General features: G+C 34.5%; 1 protein-coding gene across 50 annotated transcripts in view; it reads left to right on the forward strand.

Moving 5' to 3' along the window:
* The window catches only part of RIMS2 (regulating synaptic membrane exocytosis 2), a gene marked incomplete at its 5' end in the record, with an annotated part of 298,413 nt that overhangs the window by 171,735 nt on the left and 106,140 nt on the right, over positions 1-20,538 (forward strand). For 24 of the 50 annotated variants that reach the window (XM_084864498.1, XM_084864512.1, XM_084864501.1 and 21 more), the window contains 2 exons: positions 3,533-3,712; positions 4,606-4,715. In XM_084864498.1, coding sequence (XP_084720624.1) covers positions 3,533-3,712; positions 4,606-4,715 — 290 coding nt within the window. Of the gene's footprint in view, positions 1-3,532; positions 3,713-4,605; positions 4,716-5,557; positions 5,591-8,403; positions 8,476-20,538 lie in introns of all 50 variants that reach the window. The other 26 variants (XM_084864496.1, XM_084864513.1, XM_084864492.1 and 23 more) reach the window with 4 other exon arrangements.

Here is a 20,538-nt window from a genome sequence, read left to right on the forward strand (position 1 = left end):
TTTTTGAGTAGAATTAGTATTCTATCATATCGAGAGAGATACTCTGCATCAAGCTTATGTTGATTTAGAGTTGTATCATTGTGATGGTTGGTATAAGTGGTTATAGAAAAGAATGTTCAATGGCCCTTACTTCCTGCTACACTGCATACATTCCTTGTACTTGGTTTAAAATAGGATAAATAAGTAGCAAAAATGGTGAAATAAGCAGGAAGTTGTGACAGATACTTGGAATTTTTTAAAAAATATTTTAAGAGCGACTATACTGGGAGAAAAAAAATGGCTAAAAAATGGCAATTTCACTGGATGATTATAAAATTATTCTTTCTTTAGAAATCCTCATCTCAACAGCCTTATGCACTATTATATGCTTTTAAAGCTGGGTGTAACCATTACGGGCTCTTGTTCCAATATTATCATCAACGGGAATTAGCTCTGTTTGCAGAGGGCTGTTCAACTGTGTCCTCTTCAAATGCTTGCCTTTTGGAATAGCAGCCACTAAATAGGGCAGAGCAGTAATCTGTCCCAGTAAATGACATGTATAAAAAGTGAACTATTTAAAACATACATTAGAAAGTATAACCTATTTATTTAAAGGATAGAACCATGACATATATTAAATCGCTTTTTGGAAGATAACAAATTATTTACCTAAGAAAGACTTAAATTTTTATGAGTGGTTCTAAACCTTTGGCAATCTTGTAAAACCTATGGCCATCTTTTTTGAAGAATGTTTTAAAACGCATAAAGTAAGCCCTAGCCGGCTCAGTGGATAGAGCATCATCCTGTGGACTGAAGGGTCCCCAGTTCGATTCTGGTCAAGGGCACATGCCCAGGTTGCAGGCTCAATCACTAGTAGGGGACGTGCAGGAGAGAGCCAGTCAATGATTCTCTCTCATCATTGATGTTTCTCTCTCTCTCTCCCTCTCCCTTCCTCTCTGAAATCAATAAAAATAAAAATATATAAAATGCATAAAGTAAAATAAAGTACACAAGTAGGGTTGCAAAGGAAATGACTTATATTAAAATGCAGACCCCAAGTTCAGAAACCCAAATAGGCACTAAAATTTTTTATGCATTATAAATGGTTTTCCCGTTATTTCCCACCTTCCAGTTGCTACCCTGTATTCAGGATTCATTCTTTATGTTATTATCTTAGAATGAAAATTGACCAAGTGTAGGTTGTCAGGCTTTATATTTCAATCCCATATAGACCTGCAATGAGACTGAGCGTTTCCTGAGACTTCGGCTTGGCTGCTTTCGATGCTCTCAGCAATCACTCAGTTCTTGTCTAGTAAGACCTTCCGTGGGAGCAGAAGTTACCTCGACCTTCTGTCGCGCAATCAAAATGTAAAATGTGGCAGCTTCCCATCCCACTTTACTGTGGGGAGCGTCTCAGGAATTTCTGCTCCACCTGTGGTTCTTTTCATGTTATACGTTTTAGCAGATTTTTCCATTTCACACATGGAAATCATATCATTTATATTATGTATGAAATGAGGCAATGTAAGTAAAATTTAAAAACTGATTATAGTCTTCCAACAACTTTTTTACTAAAGATATATATATATATATATATATATATATATATATATATATATAGGATATTCCTAAGGAGTGACCTGTTTGCTTTATAAATAGCAGTCCCATTTAAAGGACAAGGAACATAGCAACACAATTGAAATGATTCCCTAGATTTTACTCACAGTGATATATTCCAGTTATTAAAAATGTATTGTCAAAGAAGTGAACGTGTGTATATATTAACTTTTCACTTGGAAAAATTGCTTGATTGAATCAGAATAAATCAAATTTTGTATAAATAAATTAAATAGCCTGAATTTCTGTTTGGGTAGTCATAGGTATTCCACAGAGTTTTGTTACTATTTATTTTATAATGAGATAACCCAATTCTTAACTTAGGAAATGTGAAAATAATATAAATATTGATACTGTCTAAAAATAGGCTTTTAAGGAATCTAAGAATGTATATCCCTTTGATTTTAGTTATCTATTGTGATAAATATATTCATAGATATGTATACCAATAATTAACAAATTATTGAGCATTTTAATTTCTAAGAGAAGTGTTTCTTCTAAAATAGTTATTTTTAAGAATAAAAATAGAATTATGAGTTTTTAAACTGCCAAGTTTCCTTTTTCCCTTTGTTGACAAGTAATTGAATATTATATATGTATTTATATAAAAATACCAAAATTACCTTAGGAAATAAATCATATTATGGTACATGGACTTCAAAATATTGAAAAACTATTTGACTTATATATTACCCTTGAATGAAAGTGTCAGATAATGATAAGAAAATTGTAAAATAAACCCAGTATTCAATTCCTAAAATGTCACTTAATCTATTGAGCGAAAATTGTATGCCAGATAATTAATTACATATGGGAAATTGTGTTCTTTCTTTCTTTATTTAATTTTAAATTGTTTGTGTTTCTTTACAAAAAATAAGACTGAGAATTTATTGGTAAAGTGGAAATCCTTGACACATTAGTCACGAGAGGAACTAATTCTTGCTTAACCATTTAAAATATATAAGTATTTCCATTTCTGTAGTTACAACTAGATGGGGAGGTGATAGTTTGATTTGCAGTATATTTTAGATTACGTATTATTTAGAGTTCTAGAGTCAAAGCTAGTATTTTTAGGGTCATCTCACTGATGACGGGGTTTGTATTAGAAAACATTCATTGGCCACATGTTAGATATAAAAGCATTATGATAGACTCCAGGGCTAAAAAAGAAATCAGCAATGGTAGATTCCTCTCGACAAGGATCAGGATTTGATGTTGGTTTATTTGTGGTCAAAGAGATCACATGGTTTCAGAACCATTATTATTTCAATCAATTCAGACCCATTCTGAATCGTATTGGTTGGCATCACTGAACTGCACTGAAATAGGTTGGCTGATTCACCAGCTTTCTCTATGGTGGTTTTTCCTGCAGACCATGATAACTATGGCTACTGACTGCAACGTAGCTCTGTTTTCTCAGAACATCTGGACTCTTCTCTTTGAATGTTCAGGTGTATCAGTATACTATGATTGTGTTGAACGTCTTTTCATATCTTATTTGGTGTAACAAACAGCCTTAGGGGTTTATTGAGACTAGCGCTTACATGGTTTTTACACACTCTTTTGAACATGTTAGAAACATTGACTGAATTCTTTTAAAGTAGAACCCTTCACCTATTTCAACTATCCCAAAGGGAATCCACTTCGCAAAGCAGGCAGTTTTGTTTGTCTTGGGAATATAACCGACCAACTCCAGTTATCTTCACCGGGAATTGCTATTTAGGGCAGATTTGGGTTCCTTCGGAAATCTTAAGAATTTAGTGAGCATTTGTTCAGACTATGTTGGGGAAGAGACTTTCTCTCTTACATTTTTTTTTTTTTCTTACGCAGTGATTTTAAACAATTACTGTTTTTCAAAAATCAGTGTGATGCATCATAACCAAATAGCAGGAGGGCACTGCAGATCAACTGAGCTGCTTTCTGACTAACGTTGCAGGGATTGCGAAGCAGCAGATAGACAGCTCTATCACAGATCCAGATCAACAGAACAGCGGCCCGTCCCCGAGCGGACCCCCGCCCGCTCCAGATCCACTGAGCGTCCTGACACAAACCTCATGAGGTCGATGCCTTCATTAATGACCGGAAGATCTGCCCCTCCTTCACCCGCCTTATCGAGGTGAAAGATAAATCCATGAGACTAACTCCCCTTTTGCCCCCACCAGCACACCATGTTATCTTCCCCAGCGGCTAACTGGTCTCTCCTGTCATCCCTGGCTGATCACTAATAACAGTCAGTACTAACCTTCTCGGTGTAAGCACACTACTTATATTCGGCGGATATAATAGTGTGTGGCAAACCATTGTAAACCGTTGAACTGTCCTGACTGCATTTGTTTTGTGATTTCTCATCTATCAGTGGTCCTGGGGCAGCCCCCACCTGACACACCATGTTCTCCTGCACAATGAGAACTTGTTTGTCTTCATTGGACATCGCTGTTGGGGATAGTCTTCATAGTGACAAAAGTAGATTTTTCAGTTTCTTTCTATCAACGCTAAGATCACGTATTAACCACTACCTTCCTTAGCTGAATGCTGAGTTGTTCAGGATTTTATTTGTAGTTTCATCAGATGTTTTCTAATGAAGTGTTATCTATGATAAGCCTGAGTCAAAAGCTCTTTGGACCAGGGGAGAGAGGTTAGAGCGAAGAGTTTGAAATATGGTGGAAAGAAATGTAAGCCATTACCTTTTTTTCTTTTTCTTTTTTTCTTTTTGAGCTGCAGAATTCTCCTCTTACTTTCGTATGGGTAGCATTTAATAACCCCAAGGCTTTTACTGTAGGGTTCTCTGTGCATGTGTCCGTGTACGTACGCATATTACACAAAAGTTTAAACATCTTTGGCTGTTGAGATAATCATTCCGATATCCACATCGTGTCTTACTTTCCTAATCTTTTAATCAGCAGCTAAACCTCTTTTAAAGTTGCATTTATCCAGCTATCATGTGAAGCAAATGTACTAAGAGTATTTGACTCGTTATATTGAAAGTGAATATTGATGTGTATCTCGTAGGTCCCATCCTCGGACGGGGTCTGTCCAGACCAGCCCGTCCAGCACTCCGGTGGCGGGTCGAAGGGGCCGGCAGCTGCCACAGCTTCCGCCAAAGGGGACGCTGGAGAGAAGTAAGTTTTAGTTCTCATTGTGTCATTCTGGAAATGCACATGGAGGCTAAGGTGAAGCAAGATGTTCTTTTTGTTCTACCTTCCTTCGTTTTCTTCTTCTGTTAACGGAATGCCTCAGCTGCATTTGCTAGTTGACTAGTATATATTTTCCATTTAAAATGTGTAATATTTGCAGATCAAATAACCTACTACTATTGCTCTTGCACATTTTGCAAATTTGAGTTAATGCGTTTTACGAAGTAAATGGAATGCTCTTGTTTAACAAGCAGTTGGATGATAGATCTTTGCTGCAACTAAGTTTTATATAATTGTTGACAGTTACATAAAGTTTATTAGTAACTAGCCAAATCAATTTTCACATACTGCAAAGGACTGGTTAGCTGATGCACAGCAATGATGATCCTTCTCAAAACTGGAGTGCCAGAAAAAGGTAATCATGAATATGAAGAGAAAGATGCATGTTGTACTGATATTTTTAATACGTATTTTTTAATACTTTCAAATTTTTGCCTAAGAAGCATTATTTGCTCTCACACAGATAAACATACCCCCCCCCAAAAAAAATAATAATCTATAAATTCTTGGTTAAAGGACCTCTAAAAGCATGGGAAGACAGAATATAATAATTTTTATTGTTATTTTTTAAGTGGTCCCCTTTATATGGTAACTGGATACACTGTACAAAAAGAAAAAAACCACACAAATATTTAAGTCACCATTTAATTTTCTTTAATTGATGATACATTCTGTACCTTTGGAAATTTCTGTTGTTTTTAACCCCTGTGCTTTGGTTCCCTTCTTTGTTTTTTTTTTGTTTTTTTATTTTATTTTGTTTTTCCTAGACAATGGAGTCAAGGAGATAGAACCTTGTGAAGGTCTGTACATAAAGGAGGGTTTGTTTTGTGCTGACAGCCTTTTTGGGGGGCTTTGTAAGCAAAAAATAAACCCAACTGCAATTGATGTCCTCCCGTTGTATAGACTTTTATATAAAATTATTTGGTTTACGTGAATTCTGGTAAAGTATTTGACGTTTTACGTAGAAATGATGAACAGGAGTTAAATTTTTTGATCCAGTCAAGTAAGACTGCAAAGAGTTTAACTTCTCTTGAATAGCAAGATAGAATTTCCTCTTTGTACAAAATCCAATTTGCCTTTTAAGCAGAATTCTGTTTTTGTGCAAGACTTTCGCCAGAGGTATCAATTGCAGTCTGTGTTTATGTCCTGGAGGGTGTACACCCAGTCTAGTCGTAGTTACCATCCTGCATTTCATATTTTGTATTAATGGTGAGCTTTGATGACTAAATTTGGCTTTCTAGAAGAGGACTTTGTTGAATTAGGTAGTGATTGTGGTTTGCATTTCTTCCACCATTTCTCATGTTGTGGCGAGACTGCTTACAGCATAGCAGAGTTCACTATCTGCAGGTTTATTGTCACTGTACATTATGACTCAGGAGAACACACTGAGTCATGATATATGACGTGTCATGCATTTAACGAGGACAAGAAAACATTTCTCTGCTAATTACACAATTCTGAAAATGACTTTTGTAACTTTAAATAATGAATGGTTTCATTTACTGCATCATCTCCAGCACATAGAATAATGCCTGGCACATGGTAGTCCTTCAATCAATAATTGTTGAAAGAATGCATGAACTATTTATATAAAAACTGAACGACTTTCTGAACAACTACTTCAAATAGTGTATAATGCACCACTGCAATATTCTTGTTATTCTCTCCATATTTTTATTCAGATTCATAGTCCATAACCTATTTGTACAAATTCTCAACTGCATTGCATGTGGGCAGCAATACCTTCTTTGCCCTATACAACTTGGTCTTGTTAGTTGTAGTTGGATGACATATTTCATTTTGTGGTTATTTGTGTTTGCTTTGTGCCATAATTTTTAACAACTCAATGCTTTTGTGACTAATGTTCTGTTATGCAGCCTGATAAAAGATTTCAGCATTTCTCTGCTTCTTAAGAACGGGGTATATTGTTTTAAAAGTACTTTTTGAAAGGGAAGTTCTATAATATGTATAGAATTTTTGTCATCCCAAGATAGAATCTCGATGCTATTTGATGACATATGAAGCCAGAAATATAGTTTATGTGACTTTTTTTTTTGTTTTTGTAAATTTAATTTTAATATATTTTATAGCAATCAAATATTAGAATATGAATCGCTACATTCTTTTTAATAATAAATACAGTATACCCGAAAACTGACATGGAGCTAATACGGCAAATCAGAGATGAGGAAGTTAAAAAAAATTTTTTTTTTAATTTATTGATTGATTTTAGAGAGAGAAGAAGGAAAGGAAAGGAAGAAAGGAAGAAAGGAGGGAAGGGGGAGGAAGAAAACGAAGGAAGGAAGGAAGAAAGGAAGGAAGGGAGGGAGGGAGGGAGGGAGGGAGGGAGGGAAGGAGGGAGGGAGGGAAACAAACAGGGAAGAGGGCTTTGCTGTTCACTTACTATGGGTTCACTGGTTGATTCTGGTTTGTGCCCTGGCTGGGGATGGAACCCACAACCTTGCTGTACTGGAGTGATGCTCTAACCAACTGAGCTACCTGGTCAGGGCAGAGGACATTTTTAATGGGCGTCTCAACAAACATTCTATTTACTATCTGTTTTCTGCCCTGTAAATGTTTTTTAAACCACAGTTTTTCTTTAATGTCCCTGATTGTGGCTTTTCCATTTTGATAAATAAGAGAGGAGAGCCTCCCTTATTCTTTCCAGTTTGAAATAAAAGGGTTTTTGTTTGGTTTGTTTTGCTTAAACATATGAATGGTTTTAACAATGTTTTTATAAACGTTGATATAAAGACCAGTAGATATGTGATTGTGTGATTTTCTTTAGCTTTAAAAGAGATATATATCTCTTTAGAAGTATTCAACTCCTACCAGAAATAAAAGGAACATAATGGAAAATAGAGTATAAACTGATAGTCTAAATCAGATTATGTTGGGATTTTCTCTAAAAAGTTGTAAGAAGTTATCATTTAATTGCATTCTTTTAGAATAAAAATAATGACATTTTTATTTTCTAATCCTGTTCAGCATCTACAGAATTCGCAAGTCTTAATTTAATTCCTTTTTATTTTTGTTGTTATATTTCAGTCTATTAATGAAATTAATTTAAAACCATATATATGTTTTTCTTGATGGTGATATAGCATTAATCACCCCTTTGTCTGAGAACCAGAAAAAATAGGAACACTATAATGAAAGTACAGTGTAATAAACAACTGTGAGACATTACTAACATATTTTCACTTTGCCCTAACTTTGATATAGTGGCATTTTGTAAAAATAAAAGTTTATAATCTCGTATTTTTTTCTCTAGAAGAAAAGTTATATAGTTTTATTTTTATAAGAATGCTTCAAGTCAGTAGACAAATTGTTACACAGTTATCACCATTTCTAATATTCTAAGGGGCCACCATTTCTCTTTTACAAATCAAAGTGATTATAAAAGGGGACTGATGGTTTATTACCGGTATACTTATTTGCTTACCTAACATGTCAGAAATTTGTTTAAAGTAACCTTCGTCTGTTTAATAATCACTAATGCATTATGAATATTTTGAAATGTTTTGTTTTTGTTCTACGTAAGAGTAACAAATATACATTTCTGGTCTTTTTTTTTTTTTTTGTCTTTTTTTTTTAACTTGTACCAAAGCAGAAGTTAACGAAGAAGCGGAAGGGCCAGTGGAAGAGCAGGGGTCAGAGAAGCAGGGTGACGAGGTCCAGGCAGGTCTGTCTGTGTGTCTAATCGAAACAGCTGGCTGTTTTAGAAAATTCATCAGTGTTCAAGGAAGAACAGGGTGTTTCCCAGCACTGATTTAAAATAAATTACCGGATTTTAAATGGAGAGATAGTATATAAGCTATCTAGGTAATTTAACCGAATACTTAATTCATCCATTTGAACATTATCCTAATGTTGAATCAAACTAAAATTATAGGCAGAGCTTCTGACCATGGTTTGCATTTATCTTTTACCCCAGCTTTCCATTCAGTTCATCTGTTTATTTAAAAATGTCAGTTGAGTACCTACATTTTATCTTGAGTTATGCTAAGTAAAGGTACACTGAAGTCTTTGCCTCCTCTTTGAAGAATTTTGATTTTGTGAAGGCAACGTACAAGTGAATGTAGAGTAGAATATAAACTCCAAATTTTAATTATTAAAACTTTTAGAGACTACCAGCCTTTCACCCATAAAATTTCTCCCCTAGAATAAGCAAAATTAACTGTAGGTTAACCTTTTCTTTGTCTCAGCTCAATATTATATTAATATTTGTTGAACATTATAATTTTCTCCCATGAGAGCCCCCCTTCTCCATGTTATGGAGACAACTTCATTCTGTTTTTTTAAGTCTCTATTATTTACATATCATAATTTTTGCCACTTTGTCAGAAATTTTTGGAAATGATAAAACTTAAAATATCATATAATCAGTATTTTATATATTTCTTTTATCCAGTAATTGCTATTTTGATTTGAATTGAATCCTAATCTTGCCTACGCTGTTGTTTAAAAATATTTTTTTTCTAATTTCTTTGAACAATGCAGAATATCTTGAGATCCAGTTTTTTATCATTTTTAACTCATCACCATTTTTTATTCATGAATAGTAGAGTGTATTTTTATGTTTCTTTCATTCTGTCCTTTAACACTGTGAAAGCAGTGCCATCATGTAAGTTGTGCATGCGACGTTTTTTCATGGATACGTTTTTGAATGGTGTGTGAAGTGTAAGACAGAAGACTTCGTAAGCTGCCGTTGCTAATGAATGGTCACTATTTTTAATGTTGTACAGATGAGAATAATCAGCAGGGCACCTCTGATAATGAGAGCAAAGGCAAGTTTAGATGCATGGTGATGGAAATGTGTAATATCTCTGTGGCGAATTTCTGCTATACTGGCTGCTAGAAGGCCACACCTCTTCCGTTTTCCTGAAATGCTATAGGAATAACGTTTTTATGAATACTGCAAGAATGAACTTTATTTTAGTTTAGCTGTGCAGTTCATGTTTTCATATGGCTCATTCCTATCTATCATATATTAGTTCATAGTAATAGTGAAAGGCTTTTTTAAAATATATATATATTATTGATTTTTTACAGAGAGGAAGAGAAAGGGATAGAGAGTTAGAAACATCAATGAGAGAGAGTCATCAATCAGCTGCCTCTTGCACACCCCCTACCAGGGATGTGCCCGCAAGGTACATGCCCTTGACCGGAATCAAACCCAGGACCTTTCAGTCCGCAGGCCGAAGCTCTATCCACTGAGCCAAACCGGTTTCGGCATGGAATAGTGAAAGGCTTTCACACTGCTCATCACTTTTTCTTTTTTTTTTTTAAAGGATATTGTTAGCTTGGGGACTTCAGCAGTAGTTCATATCACTTTTACTTGTTTTAACTTCACTAAGATCAAGAAGCCCATTGTTGAACTAGTTTATTGCCTATACTTTCTTTCCAAAATTAAGTTATTGAATTGCACCAATTCTTAAATTAACATAAAGCCATAGCTATAATCTTCCTCGCTTTATAAAATGACTCATTATTCCTCATTTTATTTGTTTTTTTTTATTACTTTTCTTATGGGGTGGGAAGGACCTTCCTCTTATGTTCACCAGTGAGGTGTCCTGGTTAGTGCATGGATTTGCTTCCTAGTGTGTGATGTCAACTTTGGTGGTGTGCTTGACTTTTATTTGGGTTGTTGATGACATTAATAATTAATCACTATTGTCTGTTTTCAATGTTATAAAGACAATGAGGGAGAAACACCAAGTCCAGCTAATAATGGGGAAAAAGGCAAGTTTAATAAGAAGTTAATTGCGCCTTTCTATATATTAAACATTCAGTTTTGACTTGTGATGTGCATGAATATGCTCTTCTAAATTAAAAAGGCATAAATACAAGTATTGGTGCCAATTTAAGTTATCCAATATTTAATGTCTGCTATTTTACAATATATTTCTGAATTTGAAATTGTCTTAAAATACTTATCTCATTATTGAATTATAGTAAAATTCAATTCTTTTGAAATATATGGCATTAAAATCAGAAGTTTTGCTTTGATGGTACTGTTAAGGAGTAAGATTCTACGGAAAATAGTAATAATAACGTTTTATGTATTTAGAAAAACCACTTAGATTTTTTTAAATTCAGAAATTGTTTTAAAATTAAACTAATTGAAAAATATTTCAAAAGCAGAATTTTAAAGTAGAAAAGAAAGTGAACTTTACGAGATGTCATCTTTTGTGGTGTGCTTGATTTTTATATGGGTCATTAATGACATTAATATTAATCACTCTTGTTCATTTTCAATGTTATAAAGACAATGAGGGAGAAACATCAAGTCCACCTAATGATGGGAAAAAAGGCAAGTGTAACAAATATTTATAACATTTGTAGATATTTCACAATTCTGTACACATGAGTTAATATATTGTATAGGTGAGTAGAAAAGATGATTCATTTCAATACTTAGATTTAGTTTTCCAATAACTAGTGTTGACTTAATTTTGTAACTACTCCAATCAAGTTTTCTCAAAAACAGTAGGACTGTGTATGTTTTGTAGTGATTGATAATAAAATATAACTACACATAAAAAAATCAACATCTAAAATTCTCTGTATTATAACAGTTGACTCTTGTCATTTGGCCAAACCAAGAAATGAATAGATTTATCCTTCAGTAATATAGTTGAAATGTCCTTGAATATATTTTTTCTTCCCCATTTTCATCTTTTATAAAAAATGTCTATAATGTTACATGTGAGATCTAATTAGCACTAAAAAAAATCATTTTTCTTATTGTGGAATGTTAATTATTCATTAACACCTCTTCATGTATAAAATTCTTAAAACTGCTAGGATATTATAAAAAGCCAAGAATAATATAACAAAAGTAAAATCAAATCACGCATTATAAAATATGAATATTCTCTTTAAAACAAAAAATTTAAATGAGCTCTCAATGTATATTTACATATTTGTCATTTTTATCTATTTCTTAACCTCTATGATTTTTACTTTATACCTGTGAAAGGATATGTTCGGATGTACTTAAATATATGCCAGTGATCTGAAAGAGGAAATATGTATTCTTAAGTGTTCAATTATTAGGGCATAACAAACTTTAAGAACATTTAATGCCATTTTATATTTTAAGTGCATTCAAACGTATCAGTCTATTCTCTGCTTCAAATGAAGTCATTGCCCTGGCTCATTTGGCTCAGTGGATAGAGCATCGGCCTGCAGACTGAAGGGTCCTGGGTTTGATGCTGATCCAGAGCACATACCTCAGTTGCAGGTTTGCTCCGCAGCCTGCCACGAGGAAGGCAGCCAATCAATGAATCTCTCTTACATCGATGTTTCTCTCTCTGTGTCTCTCTCCTTCCCTTCCACTCCCTCTAAAAATCAATGGAAAAATATCCTCAGGTGAAGATTAACAAGGAAAAAAAAAATTGAAGACACTAAGTTAATGAATTTAACTAATGAGGTACTCTCTCTCAGCAGGGCTTTTTTTTTTTTTTTTTTTTTTTTTTAACATCTAGTTGTCCCTGAATGCTATTAAATCTTTCACCTCTAGACTCTTCTGCTGTCTTATTGTTTTCTTTGACTTTGCAAGTAAAGGGTCTACTGAGAATGATTATTGGGACCTCAGTCATGCACTCATTATTAATTTATTTATTATGATTTCTATAAAAATTCTCTCCGCTGCCAAACATCTCTATTGTTAATGTAGGCCAATCCTACTTGTGACATAATTGGACCCAGAAAGGAGGTAGTGAATGAAAATTTGAAAGATGAGAACTCGGTATATTTATATATGCTTTCATTTTTATTTAGTTTAATCTTTTAATTATCTACCTATAACTAAGGTATCGAATATATCCTCTAGCTGTTTCCTTTTGGAAGAGATAAATTTACTGTTTATTTTAAATCTCGTAGCAAAGTTCATAAGATTCCAAGAGGTTAAAGGGATGTTACTATATTCCTACTTCTTCTGTATATTCTGAGTAAAAAGTAACCGTAAATTGAAGCTATAATCATATCCAAGCATTGGGTTGAGAGGTGGACTTAGTGCCATCCTCTCTTATGATTTAAAATGGAGAGAGAGAGAGAGAGAGAGAGAGAGAGAGAGAGAGAGAGAGAGAGAGAGAAGTGAAGCCAAGTGAAGGAAGTCCTTGAAGCAGGAGAGTGGTCAGTAATGTGAAGTGATCACTAGTGGGAAGTCACTGTGGTGGAGTCAGAGGAGGTAAGAGCGATGAGAGGGATGTGAAAGAAGTGGAGAGGCCCGGGCCGGTAGCTCAGTGGTCAGAGCGTTGCTCGATGGTGGACTTCACACCATCCTCTCAGTTCCATCCCGGATCCCCAGTCAGGACACATCCAAGAATCAACCAATAAATGCACGAATAAGTGGAACAAGAAAATCAGTGTTTCTCTCCCTCTCTCTCTAAAACCAATAAATGCATAACATTTTATTTTTTAAAAATAGTGGAGAGAAATGGAGCCAGTGTGGGTTTGGCTGTAAAAGGGAGAAAAATAAAAATTTAGAGTTGAGGGGAGAGGTCAGGGAAACAGAATACGCGAAGGAAACTGTTCAGTCTTCGTCTTCTAAGTTGAGATCTGTCAGTTTACTATGTAGAGCCCTCCATCCCTGAGTCACTTGCCTGTAGTTTACCAGGGCTCAGTGTTCTGTTGTCTAACCCCTACATTCAGAGTCAAGACTTTTAACTTTGGAAGGAGCCTTATAAAGCGGCTTTCCTTTCCTGATAAAAAGCAGAATTCTAGAGGCTAACTTCCTCTTACCCACATGGTAGCAGATCTCTAGCCCTGACACCCAATCTCATGCATGTAAGCACCACGTCTTTCCAAATAAATGGCATCCCCCTTGCATGGGCTCCAACCGTTTATTTTTAGATGTCAGCCAATGGTTTAGTTCAATTCAACCATTATCTGCTGATTTCAGTGTGTTGTACTAGGTTGCAATTGAGGATGCAATGATGAATAAGATATATTCCCTGCTCTGGGGGAGTAATGATATAATGAAAATAGCCGGTAAAACATACAGCATGTCCCACTTGCCTAAAGTATCTTAAGATTGTGATATCAATTCAGAGCCAACTTCATAAAAAACACAGGTAAGTTTCCAGCAGGGTCTGGGTAGATTTTCAGCCCAAAATATTTATCCCACTACTTGTTATATTACTTTATATTCTGCTAGTCTCGACTGGCTCAATTATTTTAATAAGGTAAAGCTTTAAGCTTTCCAGAATACTGAAATGTAAATATTTCTGAGGAGACTAACCAGAGAGCTATTATCACTTTCACCTCTTCATGGGAGGAAGCAAGTTAGAGCTGTGAGTGGAGAAAGTTAGATATGGGGGGAGGGATGCTAAAAAAAATTTTAAAATGTGGTAGGACACTGGGCACCTTGGTGGGATGGTAATGGTAGACTCTGCCTTGATCTAGCCCCAAGTTTACTCGAAAAAACATTGCTTGCTGTGTATTTGTGCTATAAGTTTACTTTAAAAAAAATTGTATATTTAAATTGCTTAGAACAATAGTCGTCACATATTAGCTATCATTACTATTATGTCTTAGTGATGTCTTGCTATAAATTTGAAAACTTTAGATTTACAGTCAGATTAAACTGATTATTATCATCACCCTGAACCGGTTATTCAATACATGTTTTCTAGTAGTTTCTAGGAAATTAGTACTCTTGATCAAGTAACTTGCATGAGAAACAACTCCAAGGGGGAAGTGAATTGAACTGTATGGCAATATAAGACAATGCATACTGTTCTAATGCAGTTCATTGTACATGTTTCAACATGTGTATGAAAATCAATGTGAAACTATTTAGAATAATTTTCTCTCAGTCAGAGAACTGTTTACACCATTAGGACTTTTCCAGTTTCGTAGTATCTAGAGAATGACATTGAAGTCACTACTTGGGTCAGGAGCTCAGTTCTACTGCGAAGGCCTTTATTCTGTGGACCTCAGTTTCTTCCTCTGTAAGTAAAATACCCCACCAGGACTGGAACACAACTGAGTGTTTTGGGACTAATGATGTCAAAAGTCTCAAATAGCTTTGTTTCCAGCCTATGGTTTATGTTGTTATTGTTGTTTGGTTGGTTGGTTTTAGAAACTTAACAGATACAACCTCCTAATTTGCTGTTAGTGAGTGAGCACTGTTGGGACTAAACCCTACCAAGTTGCCTATTAAAACATCATGTGCCTAAAGATGCATATAATGAAACGAAAGGGAAATATTTTGTCCCTTTCAGCCTTCATGTACAGTTGCCTACATTATTGCAAATATAGATAACCTAATAAATAAGAATGAAAGGAAAAGAGGAAGGGTGAAAAAGGGAGAAAACTAGTTTTACAAAGGAACCAAAAGTAATAATTTTGGCAGTTCTTAGTAATGGATGTTGCGTCTGTAGGCATTCTAGGAATTGCATACCATTTAGGGTGGGAGGATTTGTAGATGCTCATTTTACCTTTCTTCTCCTCTTCTGCTCACTGTATTTCTTCTGTGCTTCTAAAACCTGATAGACTAATTGACTTGCGAAAGGACCCCCTTCCTCACTTCTTCCTGCAAAGATTAGCCATTGTTCAAGCCATTTCATTGTCGACTTCCCAAATGACAATTCCAAAGCCATCTTCTGCTTGTTGTTGAAAATAGCAATAGGAAAGTGATATGGTACTAGAGAAGTCACAGGTTTAGAACCTTGGTACAAGAACTGCCAACAATCTACCAACTGCCTGACTCTAGGCCCTTATTCCAGATTAGTTAATCTGAGAAGAGGCTATCTTAGCTCATTTCTTTCATTTTCATATGCTACTTTGAGAATCAAATGAGGTAATGCCAGTGAAATTGTTTGTAAACTAGGATGGCTATTCAGCTCTTATCCTTATTAATTGGCTCTGTCTTCTGTCTGTAGAAACCACCTGACAGAAAGTCCTTTCTGTTTTATGGGATCAAATTTGATGCTGTGTACGAAAACACATAGAAACATAGAGTGCTATATAAATATAATCTTGCTAATATAGGAATTTGTACTATTTAAATGATAGTGTTGGCTACATGGTATAATGAAGACTAGCCAAAGTATATAGTTATTTTGTAGAAATGTGGGTTTTTAAAATTTCACTTAAAAAGCTCACGTCAAAGTTAAGTCATAATGAGTAAAATTGTTCTTTCAACTATCTATTATGTATTAAATCAATCTTCAAGCTTCCCATGTACAAATTAAATTCACAACTGAGTATTTACTACATGCATTTGTAAAATAATAAAAATATTAGTTAAAAAAAATGTAACCCCTAGAATAAATTCATTTCAGTACTTGAATGGATTCATGGTTTGCATGTGAGGCATTTGATATATATTTTTTCAAGGTAATCATACCAATTAAATTGCATCATATATCTCTGATTTTTACTTTTTATCCTCCAGCAGTAAATACACACTGTCACGAGCTAGCACTTTGGGCTTAAGTTTTAATGATTAGATCTTTATTATCTAACATTAAGAGGACTTTTTAGTTTTAAAATTACCACCATAGGCCTTTCATGGACCACACTGTCCTTAGGGTATTACATAATCAGTGATAGTTTTACTATTTTGTTTAATGTAACGAAAGCAACTTTCAAACAATCGAACATTTTTATGATGTAAAACTAGGCATCTTTAATTGCTTTAAATGTTTTATTTTAATTCTATGACCCATAAATTCAGAGAGGGCTAGATAGGGTAGCTTTTAACACTTTTTTTGGGGGGAGGAGGGTGATAAATGAATTAATGATTCACTAGTCAATTCTGTTCTTTTTATTACTTTAATTCTGTTTTAAAATAAACACTTGGGTTCTGATATAGGGTTTAATAATAGCCATATTTAGGGCTTAAGGAAAATCCTCTAAATTCTAAGTGTCTTAATTTCATCATTTCTGGTTTAGTTCCTCTTACACAAAATCTGACTTGTCAAACTAGAATCATAAGAAGCAAGAGCAACTGTAGTTTCAGCACAGATACAACCTTAGAAATTTTTAAGACCAACTTTCTCACTTCCAATATACCGGATTAGTGGCCAGAGATGCTATGGAACTTGCTTAAGATTATGAACCTCGTTAAAGGCAGAAATGTTCCTAAAATTCACCATTTCTGGGTCAGGCTAGTAACATATATTACCTCTCCTATCAATCATTGATAGCCTTGATATTCTTTCTTTCTTTCTTTCTTTCTTTCTTTCTTTCTTTCTTTCTTTCTTTCTTTCTTTCTTTTTTTCTTTCTAGATAATGGCTAGTATATAAATTTATGGCTATGGGGCTATTTTTCCACTGGCATATACTTTCAACAAATACTTGTTAATTTCACTCTGTCGGCATGAGACAAATGACTCAAAGAAAGTCTTTGAAAATTAGAAATATTATGTCTTAAGAAATGTTTCCTCACACTTCAGAAGATGCTTTCTGCCAATTCACAGATCGGTGGGCCCATTTTAAAGCAACCCCTTTCTGCTTCTTCATACTCCATCTTGTTTCAACAGGTAGCATGCCATCTATTTCTGGAACATCACAAACTATCAAATGATGAAAGGCGAAACGACTTTTCAAAATGACAAATATGTAGGATTTTAGAAAAGTTCATTTTGAACAACTCTGTAGCACTTGTAAAATCTTTCATATTGGTTTTTGGTAGGATGCTGAAAGTGCAGCTCAGTAAGATTTAGCAATACTAGTACTTTATTGTCAATGAGCTTATTATTTTCCCTACAATGGGAAAACTTGTTGTTTTTATGTTACTACAGATTAACTTCGATTAAGGAACATATGAGTCCTTTGTTCTTATAACTGAAGAAGGCTATACTAAAGTCTTGGAATTTATCAGAAAATTTGTATACTCTTTAAAGGTTTTAAGATTTCTCTTCCTATTAGCCGTTGATTGAAATATAGCAGCTTTATCCAGATTGGTTACCATTTGGTAACCCTGTATTGCATCTTTATACAGACTATTTACTAACTAGAAAATTAGGCTGTCAGCTACATACCTGGGTGTAACTTTATAAAATGCTCCCAAAGCAAGAGATTTGTTTTCTTTCGGTAGCTGATTGATGTTAGACCGGTATAAAGTGTCTAATTATTAATAGCATTTACGTAATAAAATGCCTAATATTAATAAAGTCTAAGAGTGGGTAAATTTTATACAGTACTTACTGCAGTCAATTCTAACAGTATAAGTAATCAAAAATAGTAGTGTGTCTACAATAACTTATATTTGATGTTACAGTTTAGCATAGTTTCCCATTTTTGACAGTAATTTCATCTTCCTATTGATAGTTAATATTTTAGCTTAATATTATAAAACGTTAGGATTCCACTATTTACGGCCAGAGACTAAAATGTACGTAGATAGTAACTATCTACGTGACTCGCAGTGTAGATTTAGAAACGTGTGAACAGAAGTCTAGGCCAGTATATACTGAAGTGTTTACGAATGCTACTGCGAGAGGCAGGTTACGTGGCGCCCAGTGGCCCTTTTGATACGTGACCCACAAGGCCCTGCGTGGTCTGTACTCCCCACACTGCCATTTCATTTCATTTCATCTCATCTTCTACCCCTGCCCCCTGCTTTAGCCCTGGAGGCCTCCCGTTCAAGTCCAGGATGCTTTTCTGGAACATTCCAGACATGCTCCCACCTGAGGATATTTGCACGTGCTCTTCTGCCTGTACTGCCCTCTCCCCGAATAAACACACAGCTCCCTTATTTCCTTACGGGTTTATCAAAATGTGCCCTCCTAGGGAGGGTTTGCAAGACTACCCTGTTCAAACTTTCGTCAGACCCTGAGCATTTTGTTCCCTCTTACCTACTTCATATTTGTCTTCTTAGCACTTATCAATATCCAAGCCATAAAGTATCATACTCATCTATCTCGTTTGTAATCTGGTTCTCCATTAGAATATAAAGTTTATGAGAGCTTGGATTTTTGTCTTTTTTGTTTGTTCTTATATCCCCAGTGCCTTAGACATACCTGGATTGTTATAGGTGCTGAATATATATTGTTAAATGGATGAATATTAGGTCACACTACAAATAATCTTAAATAATCTTAAATAAGCCAGGTAGCTCATATTCAGTGATAATAAACTATTACTAATTTGTTTGAAACCATATCCCATCGCACATTCATTTTTTCTATCAGTTAATGAAAGTACTAAATATGGTAGCAAAATAGTCATTTAATCTTATATATTAAAATGTAATTTCTCTTGCTTGATATGTATGAAATTTGTACATTTTAATTTCATATACACATTTCATCACAGAAAATAATATTTAGCAAAATATTCATTTCTAAAACAATATTACTAATATCAACTAAGAAAAAAAATGTATTTGTCAAATCAGTTTAATCATCATTTTCCTCATACCTTCACCCCATTCATTTCATTATAAGTGAATTTTAGTGCTTTGGAGTTTTAAAATCTATTTAAAAAAAACTCAGATGTCACATTTGTATATTGAAAACATTCACTACACATGACTGAAAGTTTTAGGGGAGAACTTAAGGGGTAAATCATTTTTGTAAATCCCTGAAGTATTTTTAGGTTCCCGTTACGAACATTACCTAATGGTTCTGACAAGCTCTGATGATTCTGTTTCATTCACGCTAGAAGTTACGTGGGAAGACCAGCAGGAAAAGGTGAATGGTACAGTAAATGATGACATGCCATCGCCGCCAAAGAAACAGCAGTCAGAGTCAGGTTGGTCAGGGTGTGGACAACCGCTGGAAGCATGAGGATCAGCATTGCCTCTCATGCTTTGTGATACGTGTGTGCTTGCTCCTCATTCCTCATTCTGGTGTGAGCTCGATAGTTTGTGGAGCCTATTTACATTAGAGTGGTGGACACTTTAAGATTTATTTAGAAAGTTAAAAAGAATGACTATTTTATTATTAAGATTCCTTCTTTAGGAAAAAAGTGACAAGTGTAAGCACTAATGGTCATTTATATATTTGGTTGTTTTGACTCAAATTAAAGTACCTTTGTGAAGGGACATGTGTTTTCCTAAAAACGTACTATATTGAGCTCAATATATTATTTAAGTTGTGTCTATAGGCCATTCTTTCTTTTTCATTGAGGTATTATACTTTTCATTGGTAGTGATTTATTTACAACCTCGGATGCTAAAAATATTGCCAACAACAAGGAATACTAGCATAATATCGTATATTAACTAAGTAAAGACTCTTTTCAACTCATTAATTCTATCAATGAGTTGAAATGAAGTGACTTTGTTTTCCTCTCCTTTCTCTGGAGAGGATGATTGGTAGAAGACACAAATCTGAGCCAGGATTAAAAGGAAGAAAAGCAGAGTGCAAAGACAATCCACTGAATAATCAGTATTACTTTTAAATTAGTCGTTGGATGAGAGTGAGAATACATCAACAATCTCCATCAAAATTTTAGAAAACAAATGGAATTTTTGATAATAATGTTATTAAAGTGGACACTTGTAATTTTTATTTTAAATATAGCACTATTGAACTGAAGGGCAGTGTGGCGTTAAAGTGTGCCTATAGTAACAGTATTAATGTGGTGACTCATTTCCTGCTAGATCTCTAAAATCCTATATTTTAAAACCTGTCAATGTATAAATTAAACTAACTTATTAACGAGTATTAGTTGCTATCTTGGTATATGCCAGGCATCATAGTTGGCCCTGAGTTACTGGGGTAGATAAGATAGATGCAGTAATTGCTCTCATACCGTTTACATTCTGCAAAAAAACACAAGC

Source organism: Pipistrellus hanaki, assembly GCF_964339955.1.
Source record: "Pipistrellus hanaki genome assembly, chromosome: 17".
Taxonomy (NCBI): Eukaryota; Metazoa; Chordata; class Mammalia; order Chiroptera; family Vespertilionidae; genus Pipistrellus; species Pipistrellus hanaki.